This window comes from Pipistrellus kuhlii, unplaced genomic scaffold (assembly GCF_014108245.1).
Source record: "Pipistrellus kuhlii isolate mPipKuh1 unplaced genomic scaffold, mPipKuh1.p scaffold_m20_p_4, whole genome shotgun sequence".
Lineage (NCBI taxonomy): Eukaryota > Metazoa > Chordata > Mammalia > Chiroptera > Vespertilionidae > Pipistrellus > Pipistrellus kuhlii.
The window spans coordinates 5,309,934-5,337,927 of NW_023425540.1; the positions used below are offsets into that span (position 1 = coordinate 5,309,934).

Genomic DNA, 27,994 nt, shown 5'->3' on the forward strand with positions numbered 1-27,994 from the left:
TGGACGGCTGCCTGGCCCAGCCCTGGGCCCAGGCCCTTGAGGAAGCACAGAAGGACAGAGAGCAATAGAAATGAGCTTTTATTTGTAAAAAGTTACAAAATGATATTGTACAAAAATAAAGTCTGTAGAGAACTTTGGTTGAGTAACACAAACGACCGAGACAGATCAGAGAAGTCAGAACTTCCAAAGAAGGGCCCTCCTCACTGGACCAGGCGGTGATCGCAACGACAGAGAAAAATCACAAACTTTACCCTTCCGTGCACTTGGCGAGGACGGGCTCCGTTAGAACCGGCTGGGTGTGCAGGCGATGCTACGGCGTGTGGGTAGGACCCACTGAGTCCTACAGCCCTCTGGGCAGGGGCTCCCCACGGGGAGCTGGGGCTCACTGAGTGGCCCCCGGGACACCAGCCCCCAAGCTTGCCAGGCCTCTGGATGGAACAGACGCCTCTGGGTGGGGTGGCATCTAGCTGTTTCTGGTGTGACCAGAGGGCTGGGCTGGGTGCCCCGCTCTGGCCCCAGGGGAGGGTTGGGGAGAGGAAGCGCCTTCCCTCCATTCCCAAGTTGTGCGAGAAGGGACGGAGAAGGGCAGAAGCATGGCAAGCGTGGGTGTTGGGGGTGGGGAGAGGGATGTCTGGTAACTGCTGCCTCCTGGTTACTTTGTGAGATTAATAGGATTCGAGGGAGGTCAGTGGGGTCTTTTTGTGGCTAACCCTGTCAGACGTGGGGGCTAGCAGCCACTCAGGCAGTGACAGAGGATCTCCTCGGTAAAAATTCCTTTCATGAAGCGTGCCCCACGCTCTGGCACAGGGCACGGTGGACTGTGCAGGCACCAGCTGCCGGCAACCCACAGGCTGGGGTCTGGGCTCTTGGAGGTGGCTGTTCTCATTCGCCTGCCTCCCCTCCAGGGCGTTCATCGGAACGTGGCACACTCGGGGGGCGCGTCCACCCTTCTGGGCCACCTTTTTCCATGGGAGGGGTCACTGCACAGGGACAGCCACTGTCACCTGAGTGGAACCCTGAAGGCTTTGATGATGACCCGCAGACCCCGTTGGCCATGCCAGGCACGGCATGCTCTCAGGAACGGCGGGAAGGATGGAGGAAGAGTCTCCATTCAGAGTGGAACCCTGGAGACCTGGCAGGATATTACTTTTAGGTCAATGTTGGGTCCAGAACCACCCGCCAAAAGGAACTTAACCTTTCATATATATGGTTGTGCATGTCACAGACAGCTCTGTGTGGTGGGGAATAAGAGGTTAAATCCATGGAGCATAAGAGCTAACAAAGATATAAAACCACGGTCCGAGGGTCTCGGCACGCACCTCCCAGGAAGGGAGTCTGCCAGACATGCTCCTTCGGACGCATTTCTTCTGTAAAAAGGAAGAGAGAAAGAAAGGAAAACAGAGGAGATGCTGCGATCCGGAAAAATGAAGGAAGGCTTTTCTTAAAAAGGTAAAGTAGGTGATTTTTGCCTAGCGGAAAAATGTCTTAATACTTTGAAAAGCACGGACCCTTTGTTCCCAATTAAACTTTCCTTTGTCACCCTTCTTTGCATTTTGCGAGCACATGTACTTTGGCACCTTTGAAAAGAAACTTTAATAAATAAGGGACGAAAGAGAAACTCATTAAGTGAACGGTAATAAATAACAATAACTTAAATCTCAATAAATATCTTTTCTCTATTTTCCGTTATCTGAAACAGATGCATTGCATCGAGTAGCTTCTCTGGTCACTGGTGACCACGCGCAGCCGGAGCTGGGGTGTATGTAACGTGTCTCTCTGTAAACCGACAGCCGCGGGGTCTCCCGGCCCCGGGAGGCAGGGGCCTTCCCCGCTCGCTCTCCTGCAAGAATGCTGCCGGAAAAAAAAACACAATGCAACCCGTTTCCTGTTTCCAAGGCCTTAGAGGAAACACTCGCAGGTTGGTTTTTAGTCTTGAGGACAGCCTTTTTGGTTCCTAGCCAACTTCTACCCACCCCATGAACCAAGCTCCAGAGAACCACCAGCCGGCGGCTCCCTGCACACTGGTGGGAGTAACCCTCAGGCCCCACCTTTCAGATGCAAAGGTTACTGTCTCTGTGTCTTTGCCTCCCGTCCACCCCCCTCCTCCCCGGGCATGTCTGCACTGAGGGACACAAAAATAAACCTTTCTTGCTTTCAGCAGTAAAAACGCAATGACAAGGAATGACACCAGGATTCCATTTCCCCGGTGTCTCCAGATGTGTGAGAACAGGCCACAGGAGACACACCGGCTTAGTGTCAAGTGCATCTGCAACTGTGCCCGTGACTGGTGGGCTGGTGGGCTGGTGCCGGTGGGCTGCATCAGATGAAACCATGGCAACCCCACCCCGGCCCCAGGGTCACCAGCCCTGGGCCTCTGGTGGCATCGGCTGTTGTCCGGGAGAATCCAGACGCCGTTCCCTCTCCTGTCCAGGTCTGTGTAGCTGGATCTCTCTGTCCCAGGCTCCCACACGTCTTCTTCCTCTCCTCCTCCTCCTCTGCCTTGGTCCTCATCTTCCATTCTGGGCAAACCTTTCCCGGGAACCTTGGTCCCTTTCTCTGCACCGCAGCAGGAATGCATACACAGCGGTCTCTGGAGCCGGGGTCAGACACAGCCACACTTCTTGGCGGAATGCTTCCTCAGGATATGGTAAACCAGGTTGTCGTCCAGAAACGACAGGTCGTCGTCGAAGGCGATGGGCCTGCAACAGGCCTGCCCCGCCTTGTCACTCACCAGCCTCCGGCTCCTGGACAGGTTCTTTAGGATTTTGTCGTACATCGTCTCGGCGGCCTCGCAGGAGCCGCTGCAGTACCGGAAGATCAGCTCCTCCTTGGTTTCATAGCCCAGACCCAAGTCCGTGACGTTCAAGTGGATGGAGGTGAGGACGCAGCCCCGGTTCTTGCCCCTGGGGCCCCGCCGGCCCTTCCCTCTGGGGCTCTCCGGGTGGGCGGGGCCGGCAGCCTGCCGATTACGCTCCCTTCTGGGCAGCACGGCCATCTGTCTTTCCGGGGACCGTTTCAGTCTTTTAATGGTGGCCTGAATAAAGTCCATGACGTCGTCAAACTGGTCAGGATAATCCTCTGGCATAGTGGCTGTTCAACGAGAAAAGAGGAAAGAGAAAACGTGAGACAGTGACCTTGACCATTGCCAGCGTCTTCTAGACCCAAGTGCCGCCTGAACTCTGCCAGGACGGGACGCACGGCAGAGCCAGCAGCCCGGCCAGTGGAGTGACCACTGTCCCCCTCCTCCCTTCCCCCCCTGCAGAACAGCCGACAGGCACCCTCCAACACTCCGAAGGAGGGACATGGTTCTGTTGAGAGAGACTGAGCCGTGGGTGGCACACTTTCTTGTAGAAAACATCCTTAGAGGCACAGTTTTCATTGGGATAACATGTCCATTTTTAACATGTTGCTGTGAGCAGGCTGGTCCTCAGAGCTGGTTTTCTAGACTAAAAATAGCCTAGAATAGTAGGTCACAAACTGAGAATGAGTCAAGGTGCTCCCCCAAAAGGCAGGCTCCTATTCTTAGGGGTGGGTAAGTGGGGGGCCGAGGAGTCTGCAGCTTTTACCAGACCCTGGAGGGATGCTGATGCAGGCGCTGCATGGAAAGCCTGGGCAAAGAATTTTCTGGATCAGAGTCTCCCAACCTGGCTACTATCCAGCGGTCCTCCCTGACATCTCCCCCACCTACCCTGTTTCCCCGAAAATAAGACAGTGTCTTATATTATTTTTTTCTCCCAAAGTTGCGCTAGGTCTTATTTTCAGGGGATGTCTTATCTTTCTATGCGCTAGGTCTTATTTTCGGAGGATGTCTTATTTTCGGAGAAACACGGTAACACTTCTGCGCAGTGGAGGGGGCCGGAATAGTTCTGATGGAACAAATGAAAAGCTCATGAAGGCAAATCTGTTTTAAAACTTCCTGAAAAAAACCACAAAGAGACTGCAGGACAGATTACTTTTCACTAACAAAGAGGCTAATTTACCACTTTCTTGGAACAGCATGAGATTAAAAAAATATATGGTAATTCTGTAAGACGACAATGACATGTGTTGGCCGTAAGTGGGAGGAGATGCAGTGTGTGCACACGTGGAGTGGGACCCTGGGTGGGCCCAGCCGCTGCTGCAGGCTGTCACATGACTCCACTGTCTTTGGTTAAAACAGGACAAGACCTGTGGCCTTCGGGACATCTATTGCATGGAGGGATGAGGAGGCCCTGCTACAATGTCTGAGCCCTTTGGGTAGAAGCAGGAGTTTGCTGCCTTTGAGTGTTTTCTGCTGTGTTTCGGCATTTGCTTTCACTGGTCAAGTGAGAGAGGGTCAACCATTTTAACACGTTAATACATTTCTGAAAGAGGTGAGTAATTCGAATGCCCGTTTATTAGGTGCCAGAACTTTTATGCTCTCCTCATCCCATTTTCAGAAGATTTAGTCTGTGTAGGGTTATACGTGCCTTAACAAAATATACCACAGAAGAGCTGTTAGCAAGAGTGACTGTTTTCTTCCAAGACTGTGATAGAGTAGGAAAGGATTACATTGTGCCTAACCCACATCCAATTGTCCTGTCATGAACTGATTGTACCAGGTATCAGGTATCCTATTGTGTACAACAATCCAGCTGACATGACTTAACCACAGCCAGCTATCTATCATCTATCTATCTATCTATCTATCTAGATATAGACTATAATATAATATAATATAATATAATATAATATAACATGAACTATAATAATGGACAGAGTGGGATTAGTGACATTCCCAGAGCACCCAGGTACCCGATGTCTAAAATTTGGCACTGAGGAGGAACCAAGATTGCGGCATAGGTAAACACCTAAACTGCTGCTTCCCACAACAATTTCAAAAATACAGCTAAAAGATAAAATTTGGCACTGGACAATTTTGCTGCCCAGAAGTCCTGAAGTTACTCCACCCCAGCCTATGCCCCGTCTCATCTCCTGCCAGGATGACTGCCTTGTCCCCACCTTACCCTCCTCATGCCCATTTCCCACCTGAAGCCAGAGCAGCACTCTTAAAACTGTGCATGCTTCTCTCATCCCTGCTCTGCCCCACCTCACCAATGGCTCCCATTTCTCTCGGGTGGGAGGGGGGGAAAAGGGGGGCTGAGGCCCGCCCTGAGCCTGCCTTGCTCTCCCCCAGCCCTTGCTCCCTCAGACCGCACCTTCCCCTCCCAGCCTCCCTCCAGCATCCCTGGCCTCCTCATGTTCCTCAGACACAGGGTTTCTCAGTCTTGGTACTACTGGCATTTTGGGCCAAATCATTCATTCTTGGCTGTTGGGGGCTGACTGGTGCATAGTAGGATTTTTAATGCATCTCTGGTCTCCATCCACTGATGCCAGTAGCGTGCCCCCCCTTCCCCCCTCCAGGGACAGACTAAAGGGCCTCCAGACATGGCCAAATGCTCCTGGTGACAACATCGTGAGGGCTGAGAACCATAAACCAGACTGGAGCGGGGACTCGGGCTGCTCCCTCTCTGCTGGAACACTTCCTCAGAGCACCTCATGGCTCCCCTCCCACATCCCCTTCAACTCCTTTTTCAGATGCCCCCCACCAAGTTCCACCCTATCTGTTTAGAACGCACTCTCCCCCAAGCCCCCATCCAGGCCCTGCTGCCCTCCTGCCCCTCCTGCCTGCCACAGGGATGCCCTGGTGCCCCACCTACCGGTCTGCAAGTCATTTTCCACCTGGGAGCCGAGCTGAAGAACCAGCTGCAAGCGGACCTCCCCTCCCCAGCCTCCTGCATCTTTCCAGCCTTAGGGCGCATGCCCACCTCCTGCACCCCAGTCCCGGTTTACCCAGCAGGACTGAGGAGGGAGAGGGTGCTGGGCTGTCACTTCCTCCGACACTTTCTAACTGCACCTCCCTAGGAAGCATTCTTTTTTCTTAAAACAAAACTTTAAATCTGTCTAATGTAAAGAAATGAATTACTTATTTTGAAAAATGAGCTGCTTATGCTGTTTGTGATTGTTTTCCCCAGTAAGGTGTGCTCAGTTTCAGACATCCATGCTTGAACTTCTAAAATGGCTGTATTCAAAGGGCGATTAATCAAGAGAAGTCTTCCAATTGTAAAAAAGGCTCTTTGTTTCACAAAGGACTCCCAGGATGGGAGCCACTGAAGAATTCCCGAATAGATCATTAACTTACAATCCTGGGAACACAGAACGTTAAAATCAGCTCAGAATCAGCTGGAGATTAATTACCAATGAGGATGAAACATTACTAAGATGTTAACATAAACTAACGGGGGAACATTTGATTTACTAAAGTTCAACTAGGCTGGTGTAGAGACTCATTACTTTATATGACATGAGAAATTACAATTTCATGTGGCTACGGTTATAATAATGACTTGATTCAGCATTTATAATGTTCTTATTTATTACCAGATACTTTCAAAGTTCCTGACAAACAGGTTCCCTCCTGTTTAAGACATTCTGATTGCAAACCTTTTTCCATTGGCTTTGTCGCTAGACAAAACACCGAACACTTATTTAAACGTGAGTTTCTGATAAATAGTAGATAGATTTTCAGCATAAGCATTCCTCCATAATGTCTGGGTCATACTTAAACTTCATTATGAGACTATTTATAGTCCTTTTATCCTTTTTAAAAATGTTTTTATTGGTTTTAGATAAAGAAGAAGGGAGAGGGAGAGAGATAAACATCCATCCGCTGCCTCCAGCATGCTCCCCAACTGGAGATGGAGCCCAGAACTGGGCATGTGCCCTGACGGGGATCCAACCAGTGACCTCTAGGTGCCTGGGACAACACTCAACCAGCTGAGCTACGCTGGCCAGGGCCCCTTTTCTCTATTCCAAGGGCCACTTGGGCTCTTTGGGATGATGTGAGTGGCGGGGTAATTGCACCAACCACATTGGCTTTTGGGGGAGGGGTTCCCTGAATTCAAAGGCCGCCTGGCACAGGGACGCAGTTGAGAAACATTCGATGTGTTATTGAGGAGTGCAGTGAATGAGGCCTTCTCCTTTCTGTGGGAAAACCTCCCTCACACTGTTGTCAATGTGGGAATATTGATTTAAGTCCCAAGTTCAGGCCACAGGCGACTCTTCCTGAACTGAGGACTCCCCCTCCTCCCCTTTCTTCTTATTGAAAAATAGAGAAAAAGGTATGTATGCTGAGAGTTTTACAAGGATATATATACATTTTGGGAACCAGAAAAGGGCAACCTTATATTTTCTAAACCACGGAGTAAAGAGTCCTGTCCCTTCCAAGTCAATTCCCGTTTCCGGGCCTATGGATGCTGACTGAGTTCAATCATAGAGCGGCCTCAGCACAAGGTATGTGGGGGGCCAGGAGCCAAGCACCTCACTGAGCCTGTCCTCCGACCTCCTGCTGAGAATGCCTGAAGCCCTGCGCTGCCTCAGTGTTCCAGGAATTCCCCAGCTGAGGGGCAGACAGGCGCTGGGCTTTGGAAAGGTTCCCTACATTAAGACCTAAAGTCATATCATTGTGTTCTTTATGCTGTAAAGGGCTTGGCAGACTGTCAGCTACACGACTGGCCCTCCTTAGTATTAACTTTGATAGTAAAATACCTGCAAACTACAAAAGAGGGCAATCTTTTTTAAAAAACACACACACAACCAACAAAACACTTGCTCACTTCCCAGACCAACTTGGGGGAGAGATCTTGGTTGGAAAACAGGTCCTTCTAAAAGCTCAAGTTTTTGCCCTAGCCGGTTTGGCTCAGTGGATAGAGCGTCAGCCTGTGGACTGAAGAGTCCTGGGCTTGATTCTGGTCAAGGGCACATGCTCGGGTTGTGGGCTCAATCCCCAGGGACAGCCCTACAGGAGGCAGCCCATCCATGCTCCTCTCTCATCACTGATGCTTCTGTCTCTCCCTTCCTCTCTGAGATCAATAAAAAAAATATTTAAAATATATAAAAATAAAAGCTCAAGCTGTTGAAAAATAAAAATACCCAAATGCACTTAAGTTGTTTTTCAGTTTGCAACCGATTATGCTGGCATCGTTCTATTTAAAATATTTCCCCGTCGATGTGCCCTTTGTGCGCACAGTTATTTAAACACATGGGGCCTTGTGTGGGGGCAGGATCCCAGAACGAGCCGCCCCCGGCACACGTGGCCTCCCTCGATTATGGAGGAAAACACGCCCCCTTGGGAGCAAGGAGCTGGGAGAGTGACTATTTTTTTTTTTCAAGTTAATCGAGTGTTTACAGGAACAACGGGGAGGCCTCAGAGAATTCCCTGCAACAGCGACGCTGGAAGTACAGAACTTGGATTCTGGCCTTGGCTGGCCAGCATAGTCGCCCGAATGCCAGCTTCCTCCTAGCAACAGGCCAGGTGAGCTGGGTTCTAATCACAGGGTCATGTCAGATTCAAGGCTAGGCCAGCCTTCAGCCCGTCTTCGAGCCGTGGGCCCTTTATGGCTAGTCTGAAAATGACAGGAGCCCGGCTGAACAGGGCTGTCCACAAGCTCGAGGGGATGACCCCTGACCCCAGCGGAAGGAGGCTCGGAGGACCAAGGGGAGGAGCCCGACGGTCCCAGGAAGCAGGAGCCATCTTCCCAGCCAGCCGGGCTGTGGGGGGCTCAGGGCCTCGGGCCCAGGTGTGGCTGCTCTGGGAGGACGGGCCTCTGTAGGTAAAGCGCCGGCATCCGTGTTGTGCATGGGCAACGGTTAGCGCACCGAGGACCGCAGGGCTGAGCTGCCGCCCCCTGAGGCCATGAAGGTGAGAGGGCCTGGGGCCAGCCTGGAGGCCCACACGCCAGGCATGCCCGGCGCTGGGTGGGCTGGTCCCTGGGGTGCTGTGCGGGCTGTGGAGGTGCTGGGCAGCCCCTGCCCCTGTGAGAGGCTCCCCGAGGGGCTGCCCACAGGCAGGAGGCAAGTGGAAACCCCAAGTGGGGACATTTAACCTAGTATTCTTTGCCCACCTGCACCCAGGTCAGGTCCACATTGCTTTGCAGACCAAGAATATGAAAAATGGTTCTCTCTCTCCTGAGCCACCACCAGCTTTTGTGTGTGTGTGTGTGTGTGTGTGTGTGTGTAGTTATATACAGATAATTATACATATATGTATATATAAACACATGCATGCTTATATGAAAAGATTCATACAACCTCTCAAGAAAATTCCCAACTAATGTCATTCATTAATATATATGTATTGATTGATTTCAGAGAGGAAGGGAGAGGGAGAGATAGAAACATCACTGATAAGAGTCATTATTGATCGGCTGCCTCCTGCATGCCCCACACTGGGGATCGAGCCTGCCACCTGGGCATATGCCCTGTGACCTTCTGGTCCATAGGTCAGCGCTCAACCATTGTGCCACACCAGTCAGGCTCATGTCATGCTTTAGATTAGCTATTTTTTTCAGTCAGGCACAAACATGCGTTTCTTTCACTACTATTGAGATATCCTCAGAACTACATCGTGGGGTCTTTTACAGTTCCTCCCACAGCAACATTTCATTCTATATTTTAAAAACAGCTTCCTTGATGCACTTAACGAAACCACCTTACCAATATAAAGGATGGATGGATGCCGACTTTCACAAAGAGCTAACTTTAAACCCAGCCACATCCCTGCAAGGCTAAAGCAGGGATCGACAGTCTCTCCACTGTACAGACCGGGAAAGTGGGGCTCAGCGCAGACCCACATCTGCCCAGGGCCACGGCGCTCGTAAATGTGGCCCCAGCGGCTTTGGTGTCAAAGCTCAAACCCATCGTAGTTCTCCATGACACCTGCTTGTTTCCGGGCAAACCTCTGACTCCCCTGCAGCTTTGGGATAGAGGGGCATCCTATGCCACGGTCCCTCAGCCTCCCACGCCCACAGCCAGACAGCTGACTCCACCCGGCATGGTGAGCCCCCGAGTGCAGAGCAGGCAGTGAGGAGCGCACCTGCGGCTGAAAATTCCGGATGAATTCTAACAGGAGGCGGCCGTGCCCACGGAACCCAACACCCTGTCCCCACGCAGGGCGAGCGTGGCCTCAGGGCCTCTCCGGCCTGGCTCCGGCCCCCGGGGCTCAGGAGGGCTGGCGGCGGCCCAGCTGAGGCCAGAATACCGGCAGCCAAGGGCGGCGGCAGAGGCAGACACCGCGGCCCCGGCTCCGGAAGCTCCTCAGTGCTCCCTGGCACCCGGCGTGGGCTCCTGTGGCAGAGCCGGAGGGGCCGGAGCCCGGGATGCCAGTCTGGGTCAGCCCGGCCCAGCCTCCTGACCTTGGACTCGTCACTCAGAGCCCGGTGAGGTCAACCAGACCCTCCGGGCCCCTCCCGGGCCTAAAAGCCAGAGATGTGGACAGGGTCTTGGTGGACAGGGCTGCCCAGCCTTGGTGCTGGTCACCTCTGTCCGGCAGGGGCCTCCTCGGGGGTGTCCCTCAGCATCCCACTACCTCGGGGCCGGGAAGCCGCACAGGAAGTACTGTAGGTTCTAGTTCTCAGCCTTTTCAGTTTGCCTCTTGACCCAGCATTTGAGATGATCACCGCCACTCATCTGTCAACACATCAAGGCTCTTCCTGTGCCCTCTTCGGACACAATGGACAGACAGGTCCTGAATTTGAGCCTCAAAACCCCCAGTTTCTAGTGGGAGACATCCCTCCACCTCAGTCTCCGTTTGCCATCCTTCACTCTCCAGCATCCAAAAGCCAAACAGGAGACTTGCCGCTTCCTTAAAGTCTCTTCTCTTATTCATCTCTGGTGTTGCCACTTGAAGCGTGTGTGGGTCAGACGCAGCTCCTGTCCCTGAGGCTGGGGCCACCGAAGGGATTGCGAGAGCTCCACAGCTGGCCCTGGGCCCGGCCGACCCTGGTCCTCATCTGACCTTCATCGGCCTCTGAAATACACCATGTTCGTCCCCGAGAATGTCCCAGTTCCCTGAAAAACTCCACTAAGTCCTGTCATCTGCTACTACTTAAAAGTGTTAATTTGGCCACTTGTTTCAACTAATTAGAAAAACAGTCCATCAGTCACTGAGGCCTGGGGCGCGGTGCGTCTCACACGATGTAACAAGCGTCCTCGCCTTGCTGTGGATGGAGCGTTTGTCCAGTGCGAGCCGACCCCCCTGACCCGGCGCTCCTCTCGGGCTAACCTCTCGAGGGTCCCCAGCACCTGCTCGCTAAGAATCATCACCCGCAGAGCCGTCTACGGAGCCACCGTGGCCACGGCCGGAGCTACCAGTGCGGCTCCCCACAACCAGTGGCTTGTGGACAGTAAGGCACGATGACTCGGGTTTCTTTGAAAAGTATTTGCGTTGTAAAAACACCCGTGTTTTGTTGTCTTAAAACTGCCATTTCTGGACCTTCTCAAGGCAGAAGGAAAAGACCAATCAGATCACAAACCATTTCAGAAAGAGAAATCGGGGCCGGCGAACACTTTGAACAGCCACTTCGCCCATCGCGGCGTCACTTTCTTTCCCATCTCTACTGGGACCGATAGTGCACACACTTATTTGTCATACTGCATCTAGAATTTTTTTAATCCTACCACTTAACTAAAAATACTTGTCCGAATTATGATGGAAATTGCTGCATGAATACCAACAGCCAAAAAACAACCCCCTCCCACCCCCCTACCCCCCAAAAACCCAGTCACTTAGGCAGCCAGGCTAATATCCATTTTGTTCCTCTGATTCTAATTACTCTGCTGTGATCTCCACCTGTGTCCACACTTTTATGCTAGTGATGCTAATAATTTTATAGTAACAGAGCATGGCTCCCCTGGGGGGAAAATGTCCTTCCTCCTGCTTTTAAGCCAGGAAAGCAGCCCACGGGGTGTCCATTTGGTAGCTGATCCACCCACACCTGGTGGGAGCAGAGAGCACTCGCAGTCGGCAATGAAGGCTGTGCGCTAACGAGGTGCACCAGGGGCCCCGCGGCTGCCCTTGGAATGACCTTCGTGGAGAAGGGCGAGGAGGTGACCCGATCAGATTAAGGTAAGGTGACCAGATGTCCCGCTTTTGGCAGGCCAGTCCCAATTTTCAACAATTTGTCCCGAGTCCTACGGCATTTTTTAAAAGTCCCAATTTTTGGAAAGAACTTGAGCCTCAAAACTTGATGTGTATATGGGTCAGACTCAGGACTGTCCCACCAAAAGCGGGACGTCTGGTCACCTTCAGGGGTCCTCAAACTTTTTAAAGTGGGGGCCAGATCACGGTCCCTCAGAGAGCTGGAGGGCCGGACTATATGAACTACTAATTCCTACTGTAACACCTCAGCTGTGCTCACTGCCCAAAAAACCTGGCGGGCCGGATCAGACTCCTCTGCGGGCCGCATGTGGCCCTCGGGCCGTAGTTTGAAGACGCCTGCTTAGATTAAGTGCACAGCAAGCCCCTGGGGAAAGTAATCCCCGTGGTGTCATCAGAGGCAGGCAGTTTGGGGGAAACCCCAATGGACCCCAGAAGCAGTGGAACCAGAGCCTGCCTGTGGCCGAGAGGCCAGGGTTCCCGGGGACCCCCAGCCCTTCCCAGTGGGCGGAGCTGTGGGGAAGAGGCCTGGGGGACCTGGGAAGGAGGAGAAGGGATGGAGAGAAGAAAGGAAAAGCGAGGGGAAGAGAGAAGAGTGTTTGCCATCAGCTGAGTCTGTTAGACCTGTGGTCAGGCGTGGGGAAGGCCTTCCCCCCTGCCCCAGGGAGCACATTTACTGGAATGAATCTCTTGGCCCTTCCTGTCATCAGTTCTAAGTTTCCTTCAGAAACGTCCCCCTTCCCCAAACCCCAGCGCCTGGCTCCCTCCTTGCTGACATTCTGTCGTAGCCAGAGAGCTCCATCACTGTGTCGCTGTGCCACCGTGTCCTGGGCTGGCGGGACACGATCTTGTGACACGGTCCCAAGTGCTGGGCTCGGGCAGCCCTGGGTCCGGGGTCGGCTGAGCTGCTGAACCACACGGAGTCCCCAGTGCCCCTTAAAACGGGGATGGCCACCCCGTTCCCGGAGGGACGAAAGGTTTCAGCTCAGGCCCGACAGCCTGGGACACGCGGTGTCAGGAAGTCCACATGGTTGTCACGTCTGTGGCAATTCCTCAGTGATGTCTACACAGAGGCCATGGCGTGCAGACCCACTCCCCCGGCTGTAGACCAAGCGAGATTTCCCTGACGGGGATGAGACCCTGGTCCCGCAGCTCCCAGGAGAGGCCCGGGCCCCGGCATGGTGGTCTGTGTTCTGGGGCAGAGAAGCAGGTCTGTCTTAGGTGTCTGCCATCTTCTGTGTTTTTCAAAATGCCCAACCATTGCCCTGGGCAGTTTGGCTTAGTGGATACAGCGTTGAAATGCAGACTCAAAGGTCCCAGGTTCGATTCTGGTCAAGGGCATGTACCTAGGATGCAGGTACATCCCCAGTGGGGAGTGTGCAGGAGGCAGCTGACAGATGTTTTTAGCTCCCTATCCCTCTCCCTTCCTCTCTGTAAAAAAAATCAATAAAATATATTTTTAAAAAATGCCCAACCATGAACCTGACAGGCATCAGCAGGTTCCTTGGCTCACGGAGAATAATTCTGTGTCCATCTGGCCAGATCAGTGCCGGGGGGCTGAGGCTGGCCCCCCTCTGGGGACACAGAACACTTTCCAGAGTGCCTGTCGGTCATTTTAAGAGAATCAATTTCGAGATCCTCAAACTTGCACACGTGCTGTCTCTCCCAGAACTGGCCTGCCTGCGAACACCCCTGAAGCTGCCTGGCCCCCCTTTCTCAATTGCCCTCCTGCTCACCGGGAGAGGTGTGCTTCTCTCCATCTCACCCCTTCTCTCGGGAAGCATGGCCAGGGTAACACTGAAGGTGCAGGGAAGGACAGTCAGGTTCGGTGGCTCCTGGGAGGGCCCAGCATCATGAACTTAGCGTCCTGAGGTTGACAAACCCTGATCACCTAAAACAGTGGTCGGCAAACTGTGGCTTGCGAGGCACATGAGGTTCTTTGGCCCCTTGAGTGTGGCTCTTCCACAAACTACCACGGCCTGGGCGAGTCTATTTCGAAGAAGTGGCGTTAGAAGAAGTTTAAGTTTAAAAAATGTGGCTCTCCAAAGAAATTTCAATCATTGTGCTGCTGATATTTGGCTCTGTGGACTGAGGAGTTTGCCGACCACTGGCCTAGAACTATCACAAATCCAAACGGAAGGGAAGTCTGCAGGGCCGCAGGTGCGGCAGCCTGGACCTTTAAAAAAATGTCAGTGTAGTGAGGAAAAAAGGCTTGGGGGCTAGTCTAGAATAAAGGAGAATAAAGAGGCGTGGTGGTCAAATGTGACCCTCGATTAGGAAAACAACTAAAAAAGACATGATTGGCAGGACCGGGGGAATTCACTACGCACCCTCTGTTAGGTAACAGTAGCGTATCGACGTTAAATTCCTGAGACTGGCAGCTGGATTGTGGTTCCATAAGACCATCTCCCTATTCTTAGGAGGTACCCGCTGAGCTGCTGGATGGTTTTCTGGGAACTAACTCCCAAAAGATTCAGAAAATAAAGATGAAGCAGAATGCCAAGAGACTTGGTGAAGGGTACATGAGGACTCTCTGTGCCGTGAACTCTTACTGAGGAAAGGTTCCGGGTGAATAACCCAAGACATATTGAGGCAGGTGGTGCTGTCTTTCATTCTGGCGAGGCTCTGTGCTCTATCTGCCTGTCTGGCTACCCACCCATCCATCTATTCATCCTGTAATTAAGATCGACAAGTGTGATGGTTTTCATGCATGTATGTTAACATGTGTATTTGACTTAAAAATGGACTTGGCCCTTTTCTGACCAAAAAGTCCATTTATTGGGGCCGATGAGTTTCATGTTTCTCTAGGAGTTGAATACGCTAAATCTGCAAGGTCAAAGCTTTTCCAAAAATATATGGGAAGCACAGATACGGTTCCCAAATGGGCTGGACCTCACATCGGTACAAGGAACTGAACTTAGGATAAAAAGCTATAGACGTCATCTTAGATGTATGCAATAGCTTACAACATCCTGGGCGCAAGTTCATGATGCCCCACTTCAGTTATTAGTCTACAAAAGTGGGTTCTGTGTCCACCTAGCGAACTAGGTGTTTTCCATGGCGACCCTCACTGCCTGTGCACACCCCCTCCGCTCCCCATGTGGTAGTCACAGGCGCATGTTCCCATGTGAATGCCTCATTCCCTGGGCAGAGGAGGAGGGATCAGAGAAGAAGTACCTTCCAGAAGCTTCCCAAAGGCGTAAGCCTAGCAAGCTTTGAGGAGACCTTGCTATGTCCCAAACAGTTAGGGAGCCTTCTCTCATTGCTCAAGGCATCCGGGTTACCGGAGTACATAGAGAAATTCACGTTTCTCTCTCTGTCTGTGAAGTAGCCATCTATAATAATAAAAGCATAATATGCTAATTGGAATGGACATCCTTCCAGACAAAGCCAGGCCTGCAAGGGAAGCCTGGGTCCTGGGCGCCAGAGGGAAGCCGGTGCTGGCAGCTGGAGAAAGGAAGCCCTCTCTTGCACGAATTTCATGCATCTGGCCTCTAGTTAATAATATGAGCCCAGGCCCCACTGCAGCCCAAACCAAATCACGGAAAGGGCCTACAGGAGATTTATTGGCTTGCTTGCTTGATTTTCCTGGGAATCTGTGCTTCCGTGTTGGTCAATGTATTTTTTTTTTAAGGGCAGAGTTTTTATTTTTTATTTTTTATTATGTTTTTATTGATTTTAGGGAGAGAAGAGGGAGAGGGAGAAAGAGATAGAAATGAAATCGAGTCTGAAACTCAGACGTGCCCTGACCGAGAACTGAACCCACGACCTCTTGGTATGTGGGCCGATGCTCAAACAACTGAGCCACACCGGCAGAGCAGTGGATGTAATTTAACAAACGGTGTCTGTGTTACCTTAGTCGTCTGATGTGGGAGCACAGTCTATGTGGGGACCAAATTACCGGCTTTGGTGCTAGAAGTTGGGCGGCTGAATTCTGGACTCACCATTCCTGAATTTGTGACCCTGCACTACTCTCTAGGTCTCATTTCTTCGTCTGCAACATGGGGATACTAATATCTCCTCTCGTCTGCAGGGGCTCAAGCACCCTCACTTAAAAAAAAAAAAAAAAAAAAAAAAAAAAAAATATATATATATATATATATATATATATATATATATATATATATATATTATTGATTTTGTACAGAGAGGAAGGGAGAGAGTTAAAAACATCGATGAGAGTCATCGATCAGCTGCCTCTTGCACACCTCCTACTGGGGATATGCCCGCAACCAAGGTACATGCCCTTGACCGGAATCGAACCCGGGACCCTTCAGTCCCCAAGCTGACGCTCTATCCATTGAGCCAAGCCGGTTTCGGCAAGCACCCTCGATTTTAGGACAAGACATAAAGCTATTTGTTAAAAGCAGGGTTAGCATGTGGGCCACTAAGAGGTACTAGTCCCTTACTTGAGGATTGATAGGTGGAGACAGCTTATACCCAGAAGCTTCTGAAACACAAGGCACCCTATCTCAAAGTGAAACGGCACCTGTGCCTTACACCCCACTGGTGAGCAGCCGCCACCTGTGTGACCTCCACAGGGCAAGATGGCGTTGCAGCCAGATTGAGGTGACCAGATGTCCCGCTTTTTAACAATTTGTCCAAAAATCGGGACTTTTTTTTAAAACACTGTGGGACACGGGACAAATTGTTAAGAATCAGAATTGTCCCACCAAAAGTGGGACATCTGGTCACCTTAAACCAGATCCCACTCTCGGCCACCAGCCTGTGCCAGGAGCTTCAGGGGCGCCCACGGCCATCAGAGAACAGAGCAAGCACCCTCTTTTCCTGGGTTTCACAGCATCTCCTAATCTGGCTGTCACCTACGGAGCTGTCCTAGATTTCACACCACTTCCCGCCACCTGTTCCCAGCACTTGGCGGCGGGTCTGGCCTCTTCCTGTGTCCACCACCTCCCCCCTCCCCATATGGCGGCCACACATTTGCCCCCGCTTCTCCTTGGTCTGGAATGTGCTCTTTTCCTTCTTCCTCCCCTTCCTAATGCCCGTCTTTCAAGTACCAGCTCAGATCCTGCCCCTCTCCCGATCCTTTCCTGCTGTGATCTCCAGTGACCTCATTGCTGGGAATTCTTACCGTGACCGCAGCTAACGTAAACCTCTGGCAGACAAAGGTATCTGTCAGGCTGACAACCGCCTTCCCACCCACCCGCCCACCCACCATCTGCCCATCCATACTTTACAACCAGATCATAAGCTATTTAAGTTCACAGTTTTGCCTTTAGATGCCACATAGGGCCTGGCGCAAAAGTTACTTAATACTTGCTTCTCGATGGAGCTCCAGTGATTAATTAAAGAGCACGTGTTTTAGCTGAGTAAAGGCTGGCACTGGGTAAACAAAGTGAAAGGGATGTGGGAAGGGGAACACGCCGGACAGCTTTTGTTTTCCTATAGGCAAAAGTAGAATCTTTTGAGCAGAATTCTTTGGCTGTTGGATCAGCCAAAGGTCCTAAGATGGGCCAATTCAAATGAAGCCTGAAATAGACTTCTCTAAACAGCCACAGTTTGAAATAGGTCTGGAGCCTGAGGCCAGAGCGAGATGGTGGACTCAGATCTCAAGCAAGGAATCAGTGACTCCTAAAAGTCTGACATGCAATTTCTTCCCCCAGTCCCTGTATTTATTTTAAAAATTTTTTCCTCCTTCTGATGTGCAATTTCTTGATCCCAGGAGCCCCTTTGTAGCTCAGAGAGTCACTTGATTACAGTATGGCTCATTCCTATAGTTCCCAGAGCTATACGAAGCAATAGCTCTTGGGACTATATTTATGCTATATCCCATCACATTCCATTGGAAAGCTTACCATTTAACCAGCTGGTTGCACCAGAAGTGTCCTTAGCTGGATAACCAAGGGCTGACCGTTTACTCAAGTTCACTAAAGTTTTTTGCTGAGTTTAGGAAACAAATTAAATATCCAGCTGGGATCACTCAGGACAGAAACAAAGTCTCTCAATACAGGTGGCCTCCAACTCACAGTCCCATGACGGCTCCCATAGAAAGCTCTTAGCTGGCCCTGGCTCCTTTCTCTCCATAGGGAAGAGGGTCTCCTCATCATCACTATGAGGATCTGATGGGGGAAATTCCGCAGGAACCATGTGAGCTTAGAAGATGGGGGAAGGGGAACCTGGGAAGCGCCAGGGGGAGCTGACCCAGGGGCAGACTCCCAGGCAAGGCTGACCCGCCTACGTGCGTGCTGACGGACCCCATGACGGTGGGGCCCAAAATAGCCTCCCCCCCAGGCCTGCACTGCTTTCACTCTCGGAATCCTGCTGCGCTGCTTGAAATTCCGCCGTGAGAGTGGCGTCTTGGCCGAAGCGGTGGGAGAAAAGGTGCTCTTTGGGTGCAGGGCCATGAGCCATTGGAAACAGGAGGGTGACAAACAGCAACGACAATTCTCATATTTGGGGCTTTTCGAAGCATTATCCCATTTAACCCTACAGCCACCCATGAGGCAGGCTTAATGTTACCCCTATTTTACCGATGAGGAAGCGGAGGTTTAAGAGATGTGAAGTAACAGCTGGGATCCAAACCATAGTCTGAACGGAATGGGGCTCTTGCTCTTGAAATGCCCTAGTTTCTTGCTCTCTGCCCTCCTACAGAGCCCAGTAATATTGTGAACTGTATTTCAGTTACATCGTGGCTTACTTGCTAGCTTCATTTAGAAGATTGCTCCTATAGGCCAGTGGCCGGCAAACTGGGGCTAGCAAGCCACATGCGGCTCTTTGGCCCCTTGAGTGTGGCTCTTCCACAAAATACCACGGCCTGGGCGAGTCTATTTTGAAGAAGTGGCGTTAGAAGAAGTTTAAGTTTAAAAAACGTGGCTCTCAAAAAAAATTTCAATCATTGTACTGTTGATATTTGGCTCTGTTGGCTAATGAGTTTGCCGACCACTGCTATAGGCAATTTTATGAACATGCCACTAACAGGAGGAACATAATCCCGTTATATTACAACAAGCTGTGGGTGACCTGTAATTACAGCCCAACAACCTCCACGTTTCCTCTAGCCGCTTCCAGTCCCACAAACAAAGCCCACATTACCAGTCCAGGGTTTTCCCATTTACTCTTAGTTAACATAAATACACCACCCATCTATCGCTTCATATAGCTACCAAATGGTACCGCACCCCTACACACTGGATAGTATGTCCCATGAGGGCAGGAGCCCTGTCTTCTATGTGTACCAAGGGTTCCCCAGCACCGAGGACAGTGCCTGGCACAGACAGCCACACATGAACTCTTAAGTGAATCATGCTAGTAGATCACAGCTTCTTAACACCACACACACTTGGTGCCTTTTCTGTGAAACACCGTTAGAGTGAGCTGTCACCCACAGCTGAGACCCTGTATGTGACTGTGAGGAACTAATGCATTCACACAAACTGTGCAAGATGGTTTTAGTCCACAGTTGACATCCTTCCTCTCACATAAAGGGTTCCCCCCAAATAGCAAACCAAATACTCTCTGTGGTTTGGGGAAACTCTGGCCCCAGCTTCGGCGGACCTGCCTCCTGCCTCCCTGGGACTCTTGGGCAGCCTGCCTTGGGGGTTTCCTTGTGACTCTAAAGTGGGATGCCCTGTGAGTTCCACCTTCCTCATGCCCACCTTAATCCTCTTTGGAGAAGAGATTGGCAAAAAGCAACATGAAAGAACAAAGGGAGCCAAAGGGAAGAAGAGTCTTGGATGCCCCACAAGGAAAATCACAAGCCCGTGGGTTTCTACATGTTGGAAGTTGCTATAGGGGGCGGCCACAGCCCATTTGCTTTGTAGCCAACCTCTAGGGAAGCAAGGGAGCCACTGACCACTTCTCCTTGGGCAGTTCATCCTCGGAACAGAATCCCGACCGCTTCACGGACACTGGGACCAGCAGGACACAGGCAACGCCAGGGCGAGTACATGGACGGGGCACAGCCCAGTCCCTTCTGAGCGTCACAGAATGTCTGGGGCGGCGTCAAAGAGCCGCCACTAAGTTACCACGTGAGAGAGGAAGAGCGGCCAGGATTTATGGCACCTTATAGTTTCAAATGGAATAAGTGACTTAATGTTTTTCTGCACAAGCCTTACCCAGCGGCCCGGTGTACAGTGCAGGATATAAATGTCAGCGCCGGGCAGGGCCGCGCTGACATGGTGGAGTGCTCAGAGCCTGCACACTGTCAGGATCCCGCTTTCCCTGTGCTGACAGCTTGCTACCGGATTGGACATACCTGGAGAGAAGTCCGTCTGGCTCAGGAGGCGACCCCGTTTCTCTGCAACTTTCCTCTGAGATCTGCGGGGTCTTCCCACAGAGACAGCAGCCCTGGGCGCTCTGCTGGTTCGGATGTAAGTGGAGGAGTCAGAATCCTGTCCACTGCGACTCAAGATTCGTTTTGGAAAGGGGAAGGAATCTCTCCCGCCCCTAACAGGCTTCCCCTCCTCCCCGGTCAGCAGGGACAATGCTACCTTGCTGTGTGATTGGTGGTACCTTGGAGGCAGATTTCCGTAGGGTCTTAGCAGATCATAGTGATTCTAATCCTGACTGCACATCAGACTCACCCGGGGAAGACCAAACCTCCAGGTGCCCAGGCCACCCCCAGACCCATTAAGTCCAAACCTCTCAGGTGAGGCCCAGTGTCAACAATCCACATTCCCCCGGTGATTCCAAAGAGCAGAGCTCTCTTAGGAGACTTTCCCGCCTGAGGGCCAGGGGGCAAGACTCGAAGCCACTGGCACTTGGGAGAAGAAAGTCCTTCCTTTCCTGTACAGTTTTAAATTGTTTATTGAGTTCTCAAGCAAGTAAATGACGGGTCCAAAGTCACAGAGTCCGTGGGAAGCAGAGCCAGAACCAGGCGCCAGCATTGACTGAGCCCAGGTGGGCGGGACACTGGTTTGCTACTGAGGGCTCCAGGAACCAAGGGGCTGCATCCCTTGGCAGCCACTGTCCCCTCCGGCACGGCCTGGTGAGAGAACGATCGTCTGCCACGGGGCCTCCGGGCCTCCGGCCTAAGCTACACGAATGGATGAAACGCCACGTCACTCACGTCACTCACACGGCGCTATGTGAGAGACACTGGTCCTGAGGGGCATTTTACATGGAAGGTCGGATTGCAGAATCATTCACAGAGACGCAGACGGAAACGCGCGCCGGAGACCACAGCCTTTAAGAATAGGTTTCTACTGTACAACCGAGTGACGGAAACTCTGAGAGCAGATATGTTAATTCCAAGGAGTCCAGCATGTCCTCTTTCTCACCTAAGTCACTCTTGAAGTCCTCCTTTGCCTTGAAAAAGGAACTTTTGGGGGACGGCCGGCAGAAGATGCTTTTATTGTTGTCAAGAAGCATATAATAAAGGCACCCCATTTCCCAGGCTGTTCTCAGCCCAAGGCTGCGGGGTTTGGGGGACTCTTGCCACACAGCTGACTTGTGGGGCCACTTGTGCTGTGCCTGTGACCACAGAATATTTCAAGTGCAAAGTAGCTGGGTGGGGGGGGGGTGGCAGGTGGGGGGAGGTGGGAATCACGGGAGGGGGAGTAGCCAGGGTGACCTGGCTGTCTTTGGGGATTGTATCAAATGTTATGATACAATCCTTACCTACATCCTCCCTCCCCCCTCATGACCTCTAACCTGTAATGCAGCATGCCTGGCTTCGGGCAGCAGACACGCTTCTGAAGAGCGGAGGGTGAAGGAAACCACAGCTGACGCCTGAGAAAGAGCCCGCTAAAACACCCGGGAGAGGCGCCATCCTGATGGGTCTTCTAACCTGCACAGCCTGGTTTCTCGTCTTAGGAGTGAACACTGCCATGTGTGGGGTGGACGGCAGCGCGCCCCCAGTTCCGGCCAGCCGGTTACCCTGTGTTTCTAGTGCAGGCCCTTGTCCCAGCAGACCTGACACTGCCCAGCTCTTGCTCCAGCAATCCTGTCCCTCCCGGGCTTCCTCTGATGCGGGTTTGGCTAATGAAACTCCAGCTTCTCCCCTGGCAAGGACGGTTTAGGAGGGAGATGCAATTGCTTTCAGGCAAAAGGTTTGGAAGAAAGGACAAACAAAACAAAATGTACATGTATGTGTGTGTGTGTGTGTGTGTGTGTGTGTGAGAGAGAGAGAGAGAGAGAGAGAGAGAAAGAGAGAGAGAGAGAGAGGGAGAGAGAGAGAGAGAGAGAGAGAGAGAGAGAGAGAGAGAGAGAGGACTGTGTTCTGTGGCTGGTGGCCGTGGTCTAGATGTCTGTCCATCTGAAAGCCAAACGCACAGCCTACCACGTGACCTCCCTTGTCCTGGGCAAACCGGCCCATGACCCCCACAGCCTAGGCTGGCCTCTGGGCAGCGGCCTGAAGCGCCTGCGCTGGGCTGGCCGGTCGGGTGCTTGCGGGCGGTGGGGGGGATACTGGGGGGTCCGCCTGGGCCCCCGCGGGGAGGGAACGGTTCTTACAGTCACTGCTCAGCGCGAAGGGCGCGCGGCGGCCGGGGGAGCGGTCTTCGGCGGGCGCCTCGGGAGGCCTCTTACCGGCGGGCAGCGGGAGGGCGGACGCGGTGTGCAGCAGCGCCAGGCAGACAGCCACCACATCCCATAGCTTCATCCTGCAGTCCCGGCCGGCGGCACCTGCCCGCGGGAGAACCGAGAGCGCGGTTAGCCGGGGCCCTGGCACAGCCGTCCCGCGCCCCCCACAGCAGCCCCTCCCTCCGAGGCCCGCTCCCCCCCCTCCAGCCCCGGGGCGCTCTGGGCCCCTCCTCCTCGCTCCCCTCCAGGTGCGACCCCAGCGACCCTCTCTCAGGTTCCACATGCAACCGCCTCTCTCTTCGGGTACCCTGCGCCCGGGTCTTATTGACCAGGGCCTCCCCCATCGGTCCCCAAACGACGGCTCCAAGACCCCGGGGTACTTCAAGGACGCCAGGATTCCTAGCCAGCCCCTATTTCTGTCGCCCCCGCCCCCCTCCCATCCTCTGGGGGCGACCAGGAAGCCCCCACACTGCGTTGTGCGCCGCCCCAGCCAGAGACCTCTCCAGACAGCCTCGGGGAGACCGGCTCTCAGCCCAAACAAGTGCCCAGATCCTGTATTTTGGCACAAAAGCCGGCGCCCCTGCGCCCCGGGTCCGGATCCTGAGCCCAGCCGAGCGGACCCCATGGGCCGCCCCCACCCCAGCCCACCTGTTTGGCGGTGGGAACCAGGAGTCAGCAGGGACCGGGAGGCTGTGGGCCGAGGTGGGATTATCGGTATTAAGTTACATAACTCCCCGAGGCGTCCACTCGGTGTAAATGCTCGTTCCCCCTCTGGAAGGTATGCGCGTTCACCGACGTGTGCAAGAGCCCCAGGAGCACGGAGCGGGCGCGCCCCGGGCCGCAGCGTGGGGGGGAGGGGGGAAGAGGGGGGCATGAGCCTCCCGGCGCCCCATCATGTCACTCCTGGACCATGTACCCGAGTCCTGGCCTGTGTGTGTGTGTGTGGGGGGGGGGGAGGACAGGTGGTGGCGGGGGGATGCACCGGCCTCGGAAGGCCTAGGCCGCCATGAGTGGGGGACTCCTTTAGGCTTCACGGCCCTCACCCCCCAGAGGAGGCCCGCCACCCCAGAGAGGAGGCCCCGCCACGCGGGACGGGCCAGGAAAAGGCTTGGTCAACTCGGGGCCAAACTCCACCCAATTAGGAGGTGGGGAGGGACGCCGGCACCCCGGGGTGCGTGTCACCCAGAACCTCCCCAACGCCAGCGTTCCAGTTCCTATGGGAATTCTCAAGTCGATTATCCCCTCTCCTCCAGATAAAACGGGTTCTAGGAAAACCCCCGAAATTCTCCCCCGGGGGAGAGCAAGGCGGTTTCCAGGTGGTGCCAGGGCCTGCCAGCCTGTTCCCCCTGAGTTCCCGGGATCCCGCCTCCTCCGCCGCCGCCCAGCGCTCCCGACGGGGGTCCCTGCGGCCGCCCCGGCAGCGCCTAACTCAGCAGCCCCCTCCCGCCGCGGAGACGGTGCAGTCCCCCCAGGGCGGCGGCTGGTCGCCACGCAGCTGTGGGCTCCGGGGGCGGCGGGGACTGGGGACTCGGACCACCTGCAGCCCCGGCGCCGGGGAGAAGGGGAGGCGCGCGGGCCCGTGGCCCCGACCCAGGCCGGGCGCCAGGACTGGGGGCGCGGGCATCGGGGGCGCGGGGCCTGGGGGCGCGGGGACCGGGGGCGCGGGGACCGGGGGCGCGGGGACCGGGGGCGAGGGGACCGGGGTCGCGGGGCCTGGGGTCGCGGGGACCGGGGACGCGGGGCCTGGGGGCGCGGGGGCCGGGGGCGCCAGGCGTTCGGCCCCCTCCCCGGGACCAGCTCCCCGGTGCGTGGCAGGTGGCCGGCGGCCCCGAGGAGCGGGCAGGCGCGGGGCTAACGCGCCATCGGAAGCCGAAGAGGCATCAGAGTCTCTTCCGCAGGAACAGGGGCTCTCCTTGTCCCCGGCTCGGCCGACGGAGCGCTTTTTACACGGGAAGTGGAGCTCCCAGTGAGAAGCCTGGCGAGGCCGGCAGAGAGGCGCCGGAGGAGAGACTCCGCCCGCGGCCGGTGCGGCGCGGGCCCCCAAACAGCGGTCCCGCCAGCGGCCTGGGAGGGCGGACCCCCCTCGGAGCGCCGCGGGGCCGGCTCTCCAGCTCCCGGAGGGGGAGGGGGAGGCGGTCTGGGGCCTGGGCACCCGCAGCGGCCTCCAGGGAGGCATTCTCTGCGCCCTTGGGCCCCCGCCCCGCCCGCCCGCCCGCGCCGTCCCTGCAGGTCCGGATCGCTTTCTCAAAGCACATCTGCCCGACGCCTTCCTGCCGCCCTTCCCTGCGCCCTTTCCTCCTGCTGAACCAGCCGCCACGCGCGCCCCAAGCTCCTCCCGAGCCGGCCCGCCGGGGCCTCCGCACCCCTCCTTGTGCCCCGCAGGCCGTCCCCGCAGGGCCGGGTGGTCCGTCCTTCCCGCCCCGGAGCTGCGGGGCCGCAGAGGCAGCCGCTCGCCCGGGCGCTGCTGAGTTCCCGGCGCCAGGGGGCGCCAGACGCCGCCGCGGCCCGCGGGAGGGGAGGCCGCACTGGCACTTTCCTAGGACACCGGCCCGTGAACGAGCGCTCCCCTCCCACCCGCCCCCAAATCCACGCGACTCCCCGGAACTTGAGTGCCCTCGCCAGCACCCCCGCTCTCCGGGCCCCCGCCTCTGCATCCTCTCTCCCTCGTGTTTCTCTGTTCGCCGCACCGGGGCTGGTTTTCCCCGAAACCTACAGTGAGAATCCTCCCCCGATTCCCGGCGTCGGGGTGACAGCTCCGCCGCCAGAGCCTCCGCGCCTTCCTGCGTCCGGCAGGCGGGAGGCCCCTTTGGGCTCTGCCTTCGGGACCCAGGTCTCAGGGAGAGAAGAGGGGGTGGCGCGGGGTTTGCCTTTGGGTAAGGACCGAAGATGCTGGAATGGATTGCTTTACCTCCCTGTGCCTCCCCCCCCCCCCCCCCCCGAGGTCCCACTCTCCCCGCGCTGGGACCCCAGACCGGGGGAGGGGAAAGCATGAGGGGCGCTTTCCGGAGACAGTCTGGAGAGGGGTCTTTCTGCTAAAAGGCCGGGTTTCAGGTTCGGGGTCACCTGAACCCCTTGCGAGAGTGGGGGGCGAGGACGCAGCGGGCCTCCCGGACACCCAGCACTTGTTGAAAGGGCGACTCTGTCCCTCCCTCCCCTCCAGAGCGAAGGCTTTGGGGAGGAGCTCGGTGCGGGGTCTGGAAGCGGTATCCCTCCCTGGGGCACTGGGAGCGCAGATTCAAACCCGAGGAGCGGGGCGCGGACACCCCGGGGCGGAGGCCGGAGCCACGCCGGGCCAATGCGCGGAGCGCGGGAGTGCGGGGTCCGCAGCCTCCCCCCGGGGCGCGCCGCTCTGCGGGCGGGTTTCCCAAACCTGGGGGCGCCGAAGGCGGGTGGGGTGGGGTGGATGGTGGGGTGGCCCAGCCAAAGTACCTTCCCTGCCGTGAGGAGGGCCCGTGTTCACCGGGTGGGGCTGGAAACCAAACCGCGAGGAAAGCTGCCTCAGGGGAGGCAAGGTGGTGGCGGTGGTGGTGGAGGTGATGGTGATGGTGGTGGCGGTGGTGGAGGGGGTGGTGGTGGAGGTGGTGGAGGTGGTGGTGGCAGTGGTAGAGGGGGTGGAGGGGGAGGTAGAGAGGGTGGAGGGGGTGGAGGGGGAGGTGGTGGAGAGGGTGGAGGGGGTGGTGGTGGAGGTGGTGGTGGCAGTGGTAGAGGGGATGGAGTTGGTGGAGCTGGTGGAGGGGGTGGTGGTGGATGGGGTGGTGGTGGAGGTGGTGGAGGTGGTGGTGGCAGTTGTAGAGGGGGTGGAGGTGGTGGAGGTGGTGGAGGGGGTGGCGGAGGGGGTGGTGGAGGTGATGGTGATGGTGGTGGCGGCTGTGGTGGTAGAGGGGGTGGAGGGGGAGGTAGAGGGGGTGGAAGGGGGTGGTGGAGGGAGTGGAGGGGGAGGCGGTGGAGGGGGTGGTGGTGGAGGTGGTGGAGGTGGTGGAGGTGGTGGTGGCAGTGGTAGAGGGGGTGGAGGTGGTGGAGGTGGTGGAGGGGGTGGTGGCGGAGGGGGTGGTGGAGGTGATGGTGATGGTGGTGGCGGCTGTGGTGGTAGAGGGGTGGAGGGGGAGGTGGTGGAGGGCGTGGAGGGGGTGGTGGTGGTATGGGGAAGTGGCACAGGGCACAGGAGAAAAGAGAACATTAAAATGAGGCCTTAGGGAGGTCCCAGTGTGTGTTGGAGGTGGAGGCCCGCGTCCTGACCTGGCCAGGGAGGCCCTCTCCTAACCTGGACGGGACGGGTAGTCGGGGTTGCAGGCTTTGGCATCGTTCCGGCCACGGGGCTCCGAAAAGGGCGAGGACTGAAGCCCGCCGCGCCCGGAGGAGGGGAACGCTCTTATGTTAGGTCCCCAGCGCCTTGGCGGGGCCCTCGGAACGGACGGGACCGGGTCACCAGGAAGTTTCCCCTCCCAGAGCCCGTCCCCGGGGGACTCTCTCCCATGGCAGTGGGTCCGGAGATGACCCCCAGCCGCGCGCTGGACAGCAGAGCGCCCCGCCGAGCCGAGGAGGAAAACTGCCCCTTCGAACATTCCGAGGTGCACGGGCACCACATCTCCGCTCACGTGGGAGGGCAACTTGCCCCTCCGCAAAGCCGGCCTCTCCCGCGTCCAACTTCTCTCCCTCCTGGTCGCCCTGGTTCCCTCTAGTCTCTCCCCTGCCCGATCCCGCCGCTGCCCCGGCTCCAGCCGCGCGCCCTTCCTCCCGCCTCCGGCGCCCGCTGCCCGCCGTGCCCGCCGGCGACTCCAGGCACCGCCCGCCCCCTCCAGCCCGGGCCCGCGCCTCCACTCACCTCGGCTCCGGTCTCCGCAGACCCCCGGCGGGACATTAACTCCAGGAGCCCCAAGTCCCAGCCAGTGCCCCCATCCGGGCCGCGGGCAGGAGCGCGGAGCTCCGCCCCACGGGTCGGGGGCGCGACGGGTTCCTGATCCCGGGGCCGCGCGGGGGGCGGCGGCTGAGGCTCCTGCTGCCGCCGCCGCCGCCAGGAGGGCGAAGGATGCCGACAGCTCCCCCGCCGGCCCCCGCGCCCCCGGAGGCCGAGGTCCGAGCCTGGGGTCGGGGGCGGCACGGCCGGGGCTCAGCGGTGGTGGCCGCGCTCGGCGCCCTCCCGGGGCGCGGCGCCGGGGAGCACGGGCCGGGCCGGGCGGGGGCGGCCCCCGCAGCGGAGGTCTGGCCTGGAGATCCGATCGAGGCACCGCGTCAGCCAGCGCAGGGCGCCTCTTGAAGACATGAGGGCGCCCGGGGCGCGGGCTGGTCCTGGGGAGCCGGGCCCGGGGCCCGGGGGGCCGGGCGGGGGCGGGGAGCGCGGGGCTGCTGGAGGGGAGGGCGGGAGGCGGCGGTGGAAGAGGTGAACGGAGAGCAGCAGCCAGGAGGCGCCCGAGCTCCCGCGGCCGGGGCTCCGGGTGCGAGTGGGCGATGCGAGGCGCCCCTCCCGGGTGCAGGGCGAGCGCTCAGCGCCTGAAGACGCCGCCGGGCTTCCTCCTCCTCCTCCTCCTCCTTCTCCTCCTCCTCTCGGGCCGATCCGGAGGG

The 27,994-nt window shown here is 56.1% G+C and overlaps 1 protein-coding gene across 2 annotated transcripts; it reads right to left on the reverse strand.

Annotated features, from left to right (window-relative positions):
* Positions 1-62: 62 nt before the first annotated feature.
* On the reverse strand, positions 63-27,897 carry GDNF (glial cell derived neurotrophic factor). Of its 2 annotated transcripts, none has more exons than XM_036410450.2 (3): positions 27,258-27,897; positions 22,442-22,537; positions 63-3,090 (listed from the first exon to the last, which is right to left on the reverse strand). In XM_036410450.2, exons 2-3 carry the CDS (start codon positions 22,512-22,514, stop codon positions 2,603-2,605), a joined length of 561 nt encoding a protein of 186 aa, XP_036266343.1. In that variant the 5' UTR covers positions 22,515-22,537; positions 27,258-27,897; the 3' UTR covers positions 63-2,602. The 2 variants fall into 2 exon arrangements, with proteins under 2 accessions (XP_036266343.1, XP_036266341.1); XM_036410448.2 differs by having other exon boundaries at positions 22,367-22,537.
* Between the last annotated feature and the right edge of the window lie 97 nt (positions 27,898-27,994).